This window comes from Ceratina calcarata, unplaced genomic scaffold, assembly GCF_001652005.2.
Source record: "Ceratina calcarata isolate Rehan_Ccalc_2016 unplaced genomic scaffold, ASM165200v1 scaffold154.2, whole genome shotgun sequence".
In the NCBI taxonomy this organism is placed as follows: Eukaryota; Metazoa; Arthropoda; class Insecta; order Hymenoptera; family Apidae; genus Ceratina; species Ceratina calcarata.
This window is the reverse complement of record NW_017136637.1, coordinates 283,367-295,947: the sequence shown is the minus strand read 5'-3', so window position 1 is coordinate 295,947 and position 12,581 is coordinate 283,367. Positions and strand designations below refer to the sequence as shown.

The following is a 12,581-nucleotide window of genomic DNA, read 5'->3' as shown; positions in this document are numbered from 1 at the left end:
CGTCGATACTTAATTAGATATTTCCTTCTATACTTTTTAGCACGTAGCTATTTATTATTAGCATTATTCTTCCGACATCTGATTTCTTTTTAATTATAGGAAATGCGTTTTTCTAAGGTACATAAACTTTTCGGATTGAGCGTATAGCCAATACGTCCTTAAGGTTGATAAGCTCATAATGCGCTCTTTTTAAAGAGAATATATATATGTATCGAATGATTATCTCGATTCACTTTTCTTTAAGGATAAGGAGTTGCGCAAAGATAAAGTGTAGAATTAAATAGACAGGGATAGAAATTGAGACACATTTTTACGCACAATTTTATTTTCAAACAACGATTGCGAGGAAGGAATATTTATATTAAAAGTGCGAGCGCTGCATTAAAATACCGCAACGCGTTCTTGAAATAGGACACCGAATGATCGATCAGTTTATTCTCCAATAAATAAACTGTAGACCTCTCCTCTGCTCTGATCCGAGTTTCACACGAAACCGCTATCGCTATTCTATTTTAATATACAGTAAGTATATGACGGAAAACTGAGTACAGTGAGACAACTATGTATTTATATATGTACAGAAAACTTGAATAGCATCGCTAAAAGAAATCTAAAAAGAATTTTCTTTCATCCATAATAGAGATTTTATTAATTCGATTGAAATAAATTATTACCCAGTGTAAAGTTTCAATGATTTCGTTGGAACACCGATGTGCATGAAAGGTAGTCGAGCGGAGCGGTCAGACGTCGTATATAGTTACATTGTACTTTCATTTTTAACACAGGAGTCATACAAGTATGAAGTAGCGTAATCAGAAATCGGCAGCATTGCTAAGATGGTTCATAACGACGAGAAGCAATCAACTCCCGGAGGTTCCACTCACGCGAACCTGGATACAACTGAAGAGATCAAGGTCAGCGTGGACGAGAGCATCGTTTCCCCGACGGCGATGTCCTCGCCGTCGGACTCACGGATTCCGCGACCCTCGCCCACCGGTCTGTGCCGCTCGGCGAGCTTCCGCATGCGCGGCGAACGATTCCCATCGAATCCTTACCACCCCCAATCGGCCAGTACCGCGGTCACCGCGGCTCCGGCGAGAACATCCTGCCGACGTTCGAACCATCTACACCGTCACCTAGACCATTGCGCCTTTCCGGTCATCACGGAGAATGGAACTGAATCGCCCCGTCAACGATCCCTCGTGAGTTCCTTTCTGCACGAGTTCACGGTTCAAGAAACTATTTACAAACGTGGACGAAACGTGTTGAACACTGCCTCTTGTATATATGTAGATACGCGATACTACGTCGTACTCTTCCGCTCGATGCAGTCGCAGATGCGTTCTAAGATCGCATATTATCGACTATACTTTCAGGCTAGCATAAAAGAATGCCCGTACGTAAAATCTATCTTCTCACGACAGGATAGAAACACAATAGAAGTTTACAATATTCAATGAATACAGTCACTACCTCGTACTGTTCTTCGGCAAATAAAAATGAATTAACAATGAACTACATTAAAAAAATCGATATTGCTATACTTAAGATATCCTACGCACGTTCCTCCGATTAAAAGAACAGGAGTACTTTAATTACGCATTCAATATGCGCATAATTAAATTTGTTCATTTTTGTATTGAGAAATGCAGAAGTAATTGATCATCCATGAAATCCATTGAATATCCATGCACTTTTCAGAGCCTTTCATTGACCCCGGCGAGGCCGCGACCAGGACTCGCGGCCTCCGGAGGATCAAACAGCAACGTGATCACGGACGACAGCGACGTGGACAGCGTGAAGAGCTACGGAAGCGCCTGTAGCACGGCTAGCGCGTGTGAGCATGCGACGTTTGCTTTGAACGGGACCACGTGGTCCGGGAGGTCCAGAAAGTATGTTGTTCACTGCTCGAATCATACCGAGAGCGAACAGTATCTGACGCCTACTCAAAGAGCGGCTAGACAAGTCAGGAAGTTTCAAGTAAGAAGAAATCGTTTATAGTATGAGTTGTACGACTGATCGTCGTTGGCAGACTGGGAATCGGAGATTGAGACGGCATTGTTTACAGGCTCTGTTAAAGGAGGCGCGGAAGGAGATAGAAGAGAAGGACCGTGAGATCTTTCGCCTGACAAAGGAGGTAGTGGAATTAAGATTATACAAAGCATCCTTGAACAGTCCCGACGAGAGAACGGATAGCAGCGATGCTCTCACGATACGCGAGAACAATCCTTTCTCTCCCGAGTCTCCCAGCAAAGATTTGCCCGATGAAGGACCGACGTTGGCAGCGGAGAAGGTTACCAGCCCGGAGACGCCGGAGAAACGGTCCGAGCTGCCTTCGTCTTTGGCTGACTCGGGCCACTTCGAAGACGGTTCCGTCCATTCGAAAGATTCCGTGCATGTGTACATTACGGAGCAAACTACCCCTAATATAACTATAACTTCCACGCCTAGCAAAATAGAAGAAGACAATGTCGCGGAAACGTTCTCAAGGTCTGAAGAGGAAGCGGAAAGAGACGAGGAGAAACGGATCAGGAGACTGACTAATCTTTACGAGAGTAGAATCGAGGAGATGCACCGCCGGCACGTCGACGAGATCCAAGAATTGAAACAGAAGCATAACGATAAGGTTCGTAGTGATAGAAGCCTATGTACGTTCTATGATTTTCATTCTATGATGTTCATTTATTAATTATTTATCGAAGGTGGAAAGCTTGCTGAACCATTTGGCCGAGGTGAACACGCGTTACTGCGAGGTTCGGCCAGCTGTCGACGCCGCGGAAGCTAAGGCTCGCGAACTAGAAACGGAGTTAGAAACGGTGAAAGCTGAGTTAAACGAGCAGAAGGCGTTGGTGAACGAGCAGGAGGAGAGGAACAAACAGATGTACCTGAAAATGTATGCCAAAGGCCAAGAAGCGGCTCGTATAGAACAGGCTGATCAGGTATTCATTTCTCATTTGAGTAAACCAACTTTGTTTCATACGACTGTTTTATACGATCGCAGATAATGCAATGCGCGCAACAGACACCGCCCAAAGTCACCGTAGCTGAATTACTTCAACAGTTAACTATCACTCAGGCGGAATTAGAAAACATCAAGGTAATCATGTTGATATTTTCTAGTTAGAACTGGATCGTTGTTACACCAGGCTAACGAGTTTTACGACCCAGTAAACTCCAGATATTTTTTTGATGGTCGATTTATATCGTTTTTTTATCGCAAACAGTTGTAACGTTACGAATAAATGAACGATACGCGTATACGTGTCAGACGCATATAGCAATCCACGTAGCTGGATTTTGTTCCGAGTTTCTCGAGTTTTTACTGACTAACGTGCCGCTATTTTTCGATTGGTCGCCGCATACGCTTGCTCCAGGACACGAGCTACTCGCCCGAACCCCACATTTCGGCCGAACGTGGCCAAACTTTATTAAGCGCTCAGGAGGCTGTTTCTCTCTGGGTTCTTGGCACGCGCAAGGTCTGTATTCACAGTCGAACAGTTCATAACAAAAATTACCCCCGTCCTCTTAGATTTTTATTCAGAGATAAAACTTTGCTTCTGGTTTTTGCATTTTATTACTTTCGGGAAGGGTCATTTTCGTTATGCAGCCCGCAATCAATGTCCACGTGATGCAATTCCTTTATTCAACACAATTTTTTTCTTTTGTATCAGCATTTAGTTAATTTCTTCGTGAATCCCCTGTATAAAATTCAATTTTTTTTAAGGCATGAACGAATAAATACGTGTAACAACGTTAGATGAATGGGTAAACGAGAAGGATTTGTTTCACGTGAATTCTGCTCAAATTAATGTGTAATCTAGCAAAAGAATTTATTTCTTAAGACAGTGCTTCGCCACAGCGAATTGCATGCCGGAATTATTTTTCAGCACACGAGAGTTTGTAGTTGATTAATGTTCGACGATAGATGAAAGAAACAGCCTCTTATCATTTATTTCAGTTATGCGTTCATTTAATTATAAGTTTGCACGTGCTTAAGCCTCACTATTATTGTTATATCGTTATTTACACTATTGTATATATTGTATAATCATATTTCAATCATTAGATTCAGAGAGAACGGAAGACTTGTAGGTAGAAACGTGTACAAGGCTGCACGATCGAACGTGTCAAGTTGTTTAATTGATAGTTGAATATAATTTGTTTAAAAGGCGATGTATCGACGGATATTAGAAGCCAGAAACAATCAAGGATCCCTGGACCCGGTGATCACGCTGCAGTTCCTAAAATCGGCCGTCTACTATTTTCTAACGGACAAAGAGAATCATCAAGGCCACTTGAACGCTATAGAGAGCATTCTGGGTTTTACGGAAATCGAGAAACACAACATCGACAAGGTATATCGGACTGCGAGGAAGTAACATAAGTTTCTCAATTGTTATCCTTGTTAGACTGCAATTTTTTTATGCTGTTCAAGTTTTTATAAGTACGACCCAATTTGTGTTTCTACTTCTTAAATACTGTGAGACTATTTATATACACTGTATATCATGAATACCATTTTTTTCATATAATTTTACGAGTTAAAAGATGATCCACTATGTGAACTACTGAACGTTTTTATTATTAACGTGTTAGCGACTTGCATTCATTCTATTTTTTCATGAACGCATAAAAGTCCGCAGTCTAATTATTATGTCACGTATACAGTACCGGCTTCCGCCAAACTTATTTTCCGCGAATCCGAGAACATATTTAATTAGACGAATGTACAAAATGTTTTTTACATCATTTGATACTGGGTGATATTGTTTTGAAATTGTACACTCTCTGTATATTCACAGGGTACAGTATATCGCATGCGTATTTATTTTTTATACGGTAACAAATTTAGTAGACAGATTTTAATCAAAATCGGTTGTGGATTCATTCTGTTTCTTAATCAAACGATGAGAGGGTAAATCGTAGTTTTTAAATGCATAGAAAAATTTCAATTGAATGGTTATTGTAGTCGTTTAGGTGACAGGCATGTATGTACATATATGTACATTTGCTTTAAATGTAATTATGTACATATTACATTTGTTTAAATATTGAATTTAGAAGCGAGGGTATATGGCGTCCAGTTAAAGGAAACAAAAAGGAGACTGAGGGAAATGTATATCTTGCCTTTTTATCTGCCTATTTATTTAATATTTTATCGATAGGTACACTACTCTAGAACAAAGTATTATCGTGCGACTACTTAATAATCGAGCAAAGATTAGATCAATTCTAATAATCATAAACGCTAGAACAACCGAAGTTACGAAATCGACAGATCTATTGCCGGTCTTTAATCAGATTGATTATCGAAACGTTCGTTTGCCTCCGTAATATTTACACTTTAACTTGCATGTGAATAATTATAACTGAACTATGTAAATATCAAAGAAACCGACATATATATATAAACGTATCAGATGCTTATCGAAATGATTAAAAAATCGCGGTTGTTCTAATGTTGAAAGAATGAGCACACATTCCTGTTATACTATTCTAGTATCACGTTTTTAAAATAAAATTCTATTTAATCTATATATTTAGGTGAAAACCAAAGATAAAGAGAAAAAATCGTATAAAAAAGATTATCAAATGCAATTTACGACTTTGCTATATCGCTATAGCGTTGAGCTAATTTACTTATTGAAGAATATCACGTTTCGGAGAAATTTCATTCTACGACCGCACATTCTTCGATTAGATATTCAATAAATATACATATATCAGAGATCGAGAAGTGAATAGTTAAAATTATTATATTTCATTTAAGTTCCTACAGTTTACAATCTTTTGTGATTCAATGTTCAAATCTTGAATATATTTTAAACATATCTCTAAAGTTCCTTTCTTATAGTTGGAAAGTAAGCCTAAATTTTTCAACAGTAACTTATTATTTCATTGATCATTCTGTAAACCAGCATTTAAATAAATAGAAACAATGGAAAGTAAATAGAAACCTTGTATATAGGCTAAATGAAAGAAAAACACAGGGCCTTTTCTATTTTCACGTTTACACAGTTTACTGTATATGTTTTTCACAAGCAAACCTCTATACCCTCTATTGTATCAAGCGAAACTAAATGTTTAAACGAATTAAACAACAAGTCGAATGGATTATCATGAATGTGTCAAAATATATTCTACTTATATGTTTAATGCCTCTGGTGATAAAATAATGGTTATTATTAATAAAAATCTGCAATATTTTAAATGGAATAAATCAATTCTCTTTCCCACCATATCGTTTTCATATAAGAATATAGGACAATAGAGATTTTAGGTATGTTTTATTGAAACGGTCTTATGGTTCGGTTTTTAAAAACTTTATGAAAGAAACTCACGTAAGATACAAAACACTTGTACGTTACTTCTTTCCGGCTATAATGATACCGTCATACTTTTGCTGGAACCATTTCATCGCGTCCTCTTTGGTTAATCTATGTTGGAAACCCACTTTGCCCGTTTTCCTTCTCCTGTGTGCCACGTTGAAACCTTCGCAAAACAAAGAAACATCTTCATTAATCTTTTTTCAAATACCCCGAGTACCGTTAAGTGTTGACAACAAAAATTGTCGCTCCAATTAAGTAACACATCCAGTACAAGGAAGTGGACATGAGTTGCAAACATGAAGCTTTGCTCTAGCACATGTTAATAATTATAGGTACGACTTATCACGGAGTGGTAACTATGATACCAGTGAATGTGCAGATTTTCTATTTGAAGAAATTGAAACTGTTACGAACCTGGTCTGCCAAGTACAACGTAGAAGTCCAAACCGTAAATACCGATACTTGGATCGTATTTAATTCCCAAATCGATGTGTTCTTGTATACCAAAACCAAAGTTTCCAGTACCAGAGAAATTCTCTTTTCTCAGTTCGTATTCACGAACCTTGAAAATGAAAAGCATTATTAAAAAATATCCTTTACTACAGGCTCATGTATCAAAATTGACTGAAGTAACTTTTTACTTTTAATCCACGTTCGAGAATCTCCTCAGCTTTAGCGCCTCGGACAGTGCAGTGCACTGCAATCTTTTCATTACGGCGAATACCAAAGGAACGAACGGTATATCTAGCTTTAGAGAAGACTGGTTGCTGTCCAGTTAATTGCTCTAATACCTATGATGAAAACAGATCGCGATTATTAGATTGCTTAATCGTTTCAATGTAACTGATAAAGATTCTATTAGTAATTACCTTTGCGGCTCGGGTTAGTCTATCGCCAGACTCCCCGACGCAAATGTTTAAACAGAGTTTGCGAATCCTAACTTCGCGCATCACATTCTTGGACGCATCCTTCGGCTCTTTCCTCACTTTCTTCTCGGGCCTCTTCTTCTCCACCTTCTTTTCCACCTTCTTCTCTTCAGGTTTACTTTCCTACGATTAGCAACACGAGTCCTTTCAATCATATCGTCTTTATTAGACATTTGTTAATAAGATTACTCGACGATGCACACGCGACTCTCTTGACACTGTCACACTTAAAACTTTAGACAAATATCAAGATATTATTAAAAAAGAAACATACGGGTGATAAATTGATAGATTTTATTTATCAGCAATATATGAACGATTCTTAATTGAAGCTGGATGTTTCTGATATTTAGGGATTAATGCATTTGTTTTCGTGAAAGAATCCACACTCACCGCCATGTCGAATGTAAAAGAACGGAACGTAGTCGCTATCGAAGGCAATGGACGGACTCGGAGGACGATGCGTGAAGGTGGCGTCTTATCGACGAAAGGGTGGATTTTCAAAGACTACAGAGGTGCCATCTGTTGTCGCACCCGTTCCGTCTTTAGACGAAGTCCACTCTACTATTACGTAACAAGTCCACGCTTTTAGGAAGAATTACTAGGAATTTGAAGACTTCAAGTTGAAGTTCCTCCATAACCATCCATAACCTCTAAAGTGGCTCGTCTAGCAGCCAGTAAACCCGTGGTGATAGTTTAGCTTGGTCGCGCGCCGCGAATAATCGTGTGGATGCACGCACGCACGAGCGTGACAAACGCGTTATTTGTCGTTCGTTGGTGATTGTGTGAAAATAAATAAACAGAAGATTTGAACAGGGTCAGAGTGGTGACCAGAGCAAACGAGGAGGCTCGTCGTCCGTAGGAATGGCTTCGCCTAACAAGAAGGCCAAGGAGCTGGAGGATCCAGGCTCGGGCGAGGGCGTCGAGTCGTCCCGCGACTACGACGTCGAGATACAGAAAACACTCGAGGAGATCGATGGCTGTCAGAATCAGATCGACGGTTTGAACGAGAAGGCCAGCGACGAGATCCTCGAGGTCGAGAAGAAGTACAACAAGTTGCGTAAGCCGTACTTCCAGAAACGGAACGACATCATCAAGAGGATACCTAACTTTTGGGTCACCGCTGTATCCTTTCTCGAATAAAGTTTAACCGGCAACGAACGGTGAAACTGTTTGGAACAAATCTCCTTCTGACGTTTCACAACGATGCCGGCGTCCACCGGCGCTAGCCGCCATCTTCCTCAGTTCTGTATACCTACACTTGCAGAATTGTGCGCGTGTACACACACGCAGCCACGCGGTGTCCAAATTAGACAAATTTTTGTCTGACATTAACAATGCACCTCCACCTTGTACAGGATTTTGGATTTTATGCTTCACTATGTTTTCATATCACATATTTATTATATTCATATTATATATAAACCCTGTTTTGCTTGAGAGCTTGTTGAAAACAATACCTTTGTTTATCTCAGATCCTTTCATTTTTGTACGATGTAAAAGAAGTTTGATCAATTTCCTTAACGTGTACATGTATACAGTTTGTAAACAATAAAGAGATAGCAGAAATATTGGAGGAGGATGAAGAGGATGCACTACGTTTTTTAAATAAATTGGAGGTAGAGGAGTTCGAGGATATAAAATCTGGTTATAGGATTAATTTTCACTTTGACGAGAACCCGTATTTTGAGAACGACGTTCTGACCAAGGAGTTTCACTTAGGTTCTTCTGGTGAGCGCATTTTCATTTATTAAATGTCTGTGTTTATCTTTAAACTAACCATCTCGAAGTTGCGTACACAGTTGAAATACATCGCTACGAGAAAATAATTTTTTTGATTAGAACCCAGTGGACTTTTCGTGGAACAATTGTTGTTTTGATGTTGCTCCTGCTCTCATTGCAGGAGACCCAGCGTCCCAAAGCACGCCCATACGTTGGAAAGAGGGCGGAGATTTAACAAAACGAGCAAAGACCAAAGCACCGTTGAAGGGTCGCAAGAGGCCGTTGAAGCACAGATCGTTCTTCGACTGGTTCACGGATCATGGCGATCCCAGCTCGGATGAGATCGCAGAACTGATCAAAGACGATATGTGGCCTAATCCCTTACAGGTAAGACTGGGACTCCAGGACTGGAGATGTTTCAAGGAACTTACGATCCCTTTAGTTGTTTCATTGTTGAAAACGAGAACCGTTTTCAGTATTATTTAGCACCAGACATGGACGTGGAGAATGGTATTGAAGGAGATGGTGAGGACTGTGACACGGAGGAGGACGAAGAAGAGGAAGATGGCGGCGGAGACGAGGGAGATGAAGCTGGTGAAGGAGAGGAAGGTGATGATAGTATAGTCGTCGTCGAGGACGATGTAGACGAGGACGAAGAAGAAGAGGAGGCTGTGAACGACGAGGACGACGGTGTGAACGAGGAGGACGATCTTCTGGTCGACGACGAAGTGGATCGCGAAGGTATTTTCTATTTTCAAATAGGTCCGATTATACAACTGTTGTAAATAATTTTTAATGTACAATAAAATCGAGCCTCGTATGATTGATTCGATTATTTCGCTTTGTTTGACAGATGGTGACGGAGAGGAACCAGAATAGAATTGAGAAATAATTTTTACACAAGCTCGGTTACACACAGTCTCATAGACATTGAACAAGGAAGACCGAAAATACACATCAGATTAATCGAAAAATAGATGAAGTTCGCGGGAGTGAAAGATAATCGTGAGCCATATGAATAAAAAATCCAGCTCGGGGCAACTTCGAAGAACTAGAGAGTTTTTTAACCAGTGGCACCGCGAGGAAGTGTTGTTTTGTATAAAAAGAAAGGAAATGGAAATTCGTGCCGTAACGAGGATGGGTTGACAATGACAAACAGTGGTTGACAATGAGAAAGAGCCGTGGTCCTATTTAAATAATGCTCGGCCGCAGGTCGATTATTTTAGAATCCATTGAATCTTCGAGTTTATATTATATATTCCAATGTACCAATCCTCTGCAAAAGGTTCGTCGGTCAAACGTAATGTACATTTAACGATTTGATAATTCTTTTCGTTGTATTCATATGGCCTAGTCACGTTTCCTGTAATGGCATTAAATGTCGAACAAAAGCATTGGCAGTTGACAAAGTCGTTTACGAATGATTACAAGAACGCTTCTTGTTTTCAGTATCACACATTTCATTTTTATTTAGGAACATCTTAAAAGCTCTGCCTGTGCCAGTACTTCTGTTCTTTGAACGAGTTACGATTGTTTTAAGTAAAATCGTCTACGGGCAACTTTTGTTCCGATATTGTAGGTATATTTTATTATGTATGTACGGAGTAACCTATTTCAACTATTAATCTGAAAAACTATTTGGCATTGTTTTTAAGACGAACGTCGCCTCATTATATGAATTTTGTCTGGAACATAATCGTTTTAAATTATATTACTTTGTATCTTCAAATGGGACATCCTGTATAACAAACGAGCTGCGTTTCAGGTATTTTGTAGCTTTTATCATTGTCTCATTAAGATAATTTAATTGAAGTGTAAATGATCACGGCTCGCAGTGAATTTTCGTTACTATTAGTGTCATCATTATTGTACAATGACTACAAAGAGTATTTGAATAACGTTATACACATTAGCAAAAGTTTTGATAGGCTACATTGTTTTATTATATTCGTACTACTCAATTATAAGTACAGTTATCCTTTGTGTTTAATAGAACCCGTTCAATTATATTTTTCTATTATTTATTCGGTTTTATATAAATAAAGTATAGAATGTGAAACAAATACTTTTCTTGTAGCCATTGAAGGCAGAGGGAAACAGAGAAGCAAAGACTATTTTATACATAATATGTGTTTCACAGTAATTTAATTTAGCCGTAAGGAAATCAAGTATATGAATTCAGATTCTCGATTAACTCAACTTGTATAAAAGCATCTAAAATCCGAAACGCAATTCATGATAACTGTTTTAGAACTGCTTTCTCTTTAATAACAATTACGTTATTTACACTATGTAACATAACAGGTTTGTATGTTACTTAGCATTAGGGCTCAGAATAATGTTTTTAAAATTATGCAAATCTTATTGTCCTCTTTTAAACTATGTATATTTTGTCATAGGGCAATTTTAATCATGTCTTTTAAGTACGGACATCATATTATACTTTTTTAGTGATATTACACGCTATAAAATAAATTTCATTATTATTGTCGTAACATTAATGTTTACATTAATTGTGGAAGGCCACGACGTGAATGCGAAGAGGCGAATTTCCCAGAGAAAATTATGTGTATATCAGATCAGAGGATTGTGCGAACGCGTTTTTCTAAGTACATTAAATTATACCAAATTACGATTTACAATCTATCATTTAATTGACTCATCCTGCAAAATTCTTTAATCCAACCTTCCAATCCTTTTTATGATGTCCCTGTTTCTTACTTTGCAAAAGTAACAATTAATCGAATTTAGCGAAGTAGGGAGGCATCCGAGGAGAAAATTAAATTCAGAATTCCATCTACGTAATAAAGGAAGGAAGAACGTTATAAAAAGGGAAGTATATACATATATGTGTAGTGATGTGACGAAGAAAGAAGGAAGTTATTCGGTTAATTAATGAATGAATGAATGAAGGGCAACGTGGATCCTTCTCGAGGGTGGCACGGAAATCGAGGTCTCAACAAAGCGTTCACTGTCCGCGGAACGCTCGCCGATACAAAAAAATTGAACGACCTTATTCCAGTTGGGAGCACATGCCGCGGAAGGAATCAACGGAGTTACACTTAATTAATCGGATATTCCGAACTATATGAACAATTTAGACGTTTTCAAATGGATCAGCTTATATCAGTTCGGAATACACACCAATTGAATGGCGTACTTAGCTTTTCAATAGATAAACTGATGTATTCACTACACGAATGATAGATCTGATTAAACTTTTAATTTGATCAATATAATTAAATAATTGTTTGCGCTATTAAAATTGACTAAGAGTAACTATTTTCTCATGGGAAATGCTCTCGTCGTACCAGTAGAAATTATTTACAATTCTCCCGGGTACAGTGTCAGTGCTTGTGACAAGCCACATGTTGCCAGAGGAGAAGGCAAAAAAGGAGCCACTTCGGATTCAACGACAAGCATATGCAGACGATGTTGGTGGCAAAATATGTTGAACTTTTTTATAACAAGACACTCTGTGACACGCGTGTGGCGGAGTAGCGCGTGTCACGGTCACAGCCATTCATTGTCAAGTCAAGCGTATCGACATAAACCAGAATCTCGCAATTTTTATTGCATAAATAATGTATGTTCAAAGGTCTCT

General features: G+C 38.7%; 3 protein-coding genes across 8 annotated transcripts in view; 2 read left to right on the top strand and 1 right to left on the bottom strand.

Moving 5' to 3' along the window:
* Positions 1 to 5,737, top strand: part of qtc (GRIP domain-containing protein quick-to-court) — a 6,914-nt gene extending 1,177 nt beyond the window's left edge. For 2 of the 5 annotated variants that reach the window (XM_026819610.1, XM_026819609.1), the window contains exons 3-9: positions 786 to 1,202; positions 1,702 to 1,980; positions 2,069 to 2,626; positions 2,703 to 2,939; positions 3,002 to 3,097; positions 3,375 to 3,476; positions 4,170 to 4,379. In XM_026819610.1, coding sequence (XP_026675411.1) covers positions 837 to 1,202; positions 1,702 to 1,980; positions 2,069 to 2,626; positions 2,703 to 2,939; positions 3,002 to 3,097; positions 3,375 to 3,476; positions 4,170 to 4,379 — 1,848 coding nt within the window. In that variant the 5' untranslated portion in view covers positions 786 to 836. Of the gene's footprint in view, positions 1 to 244; positions 523 to 785; positions 1,203 to 1,701; positions 1,981 to 2,068; positions 2,627 to 2,702; positions 2,940 to 3,001; positions 3,098 to 3,374; positions 3,477 to 4,169 lie in introns of all 5 variants that reach the window. The other 3 variants (XM_026819608.1, XM_018036881.2, XM_018036882.2) reach the window with 3 other exon arrangements.
* Positions 5,738 to 6,270: 533 nt separating this feature from the next.
* On the bottom strand, positions 6,271 to 7,669 carry RpL11 (ribosomal protein L11). The gene is made up of 5 exons (XM_018036889.1): positions 7,649 to 7,669; positions 7,199 to 7,378; positions 6,971 to 7,120; positions 6,744 to 6,891; positions 6,271 to 6,492 (listed from the first exon to the last, which is right to left on the bottom strand). Exons 1-5 carry the CDS (start codon positions 7,652 to 7,654, stop codon positions 6,365 to 6,367), a joined length of 612 nt encoding a protein of 203 aa, XP_017892378.1. The 5' UTR covers positions 7,655 to 7,669; the 3' UTR covers positions 6,271 to 6,364.
* A 236-nt stretch (positions 7,670 to 7,905) lies between these two features.
* Set (NAP domain-containing protein SET) lies at positions 7,906 to 11,616 on the top strand. Of its 2 annotated transcripts, none has more exons than XM_018036887.2 (5): positions 7,906 to 8,380; positions 8,797 to 8,986; positions 9,159 to 9,364; positions 9,454 to 9,718; positions 9,831 to 11,616. In XM_018036887.2, the coding sequence occupies exons 1-5, from the start codon at positions 8,120 to 8,122 to the stop codon at positions 9,854 to 9,856; spliced, it is 948 nt and encodes a 315-aa protein (XP_017892376.1). In that variant the 5' UTR covers positions 7,906 to 8,119; the 3' UTR covers positions 9,857 to 11,616. The 2 variants fall into 2 exon arrangements, with proteins under 2 accessions (XP_017892376.1, XP_017892377.1); XM_018036888.2 differs by having other exon boundaries at positions 7,908 to 8,380; positions 9,168 to 9,364.
* Positions 11,617 to 12,581: the final 965 nt, after the last annotated feature.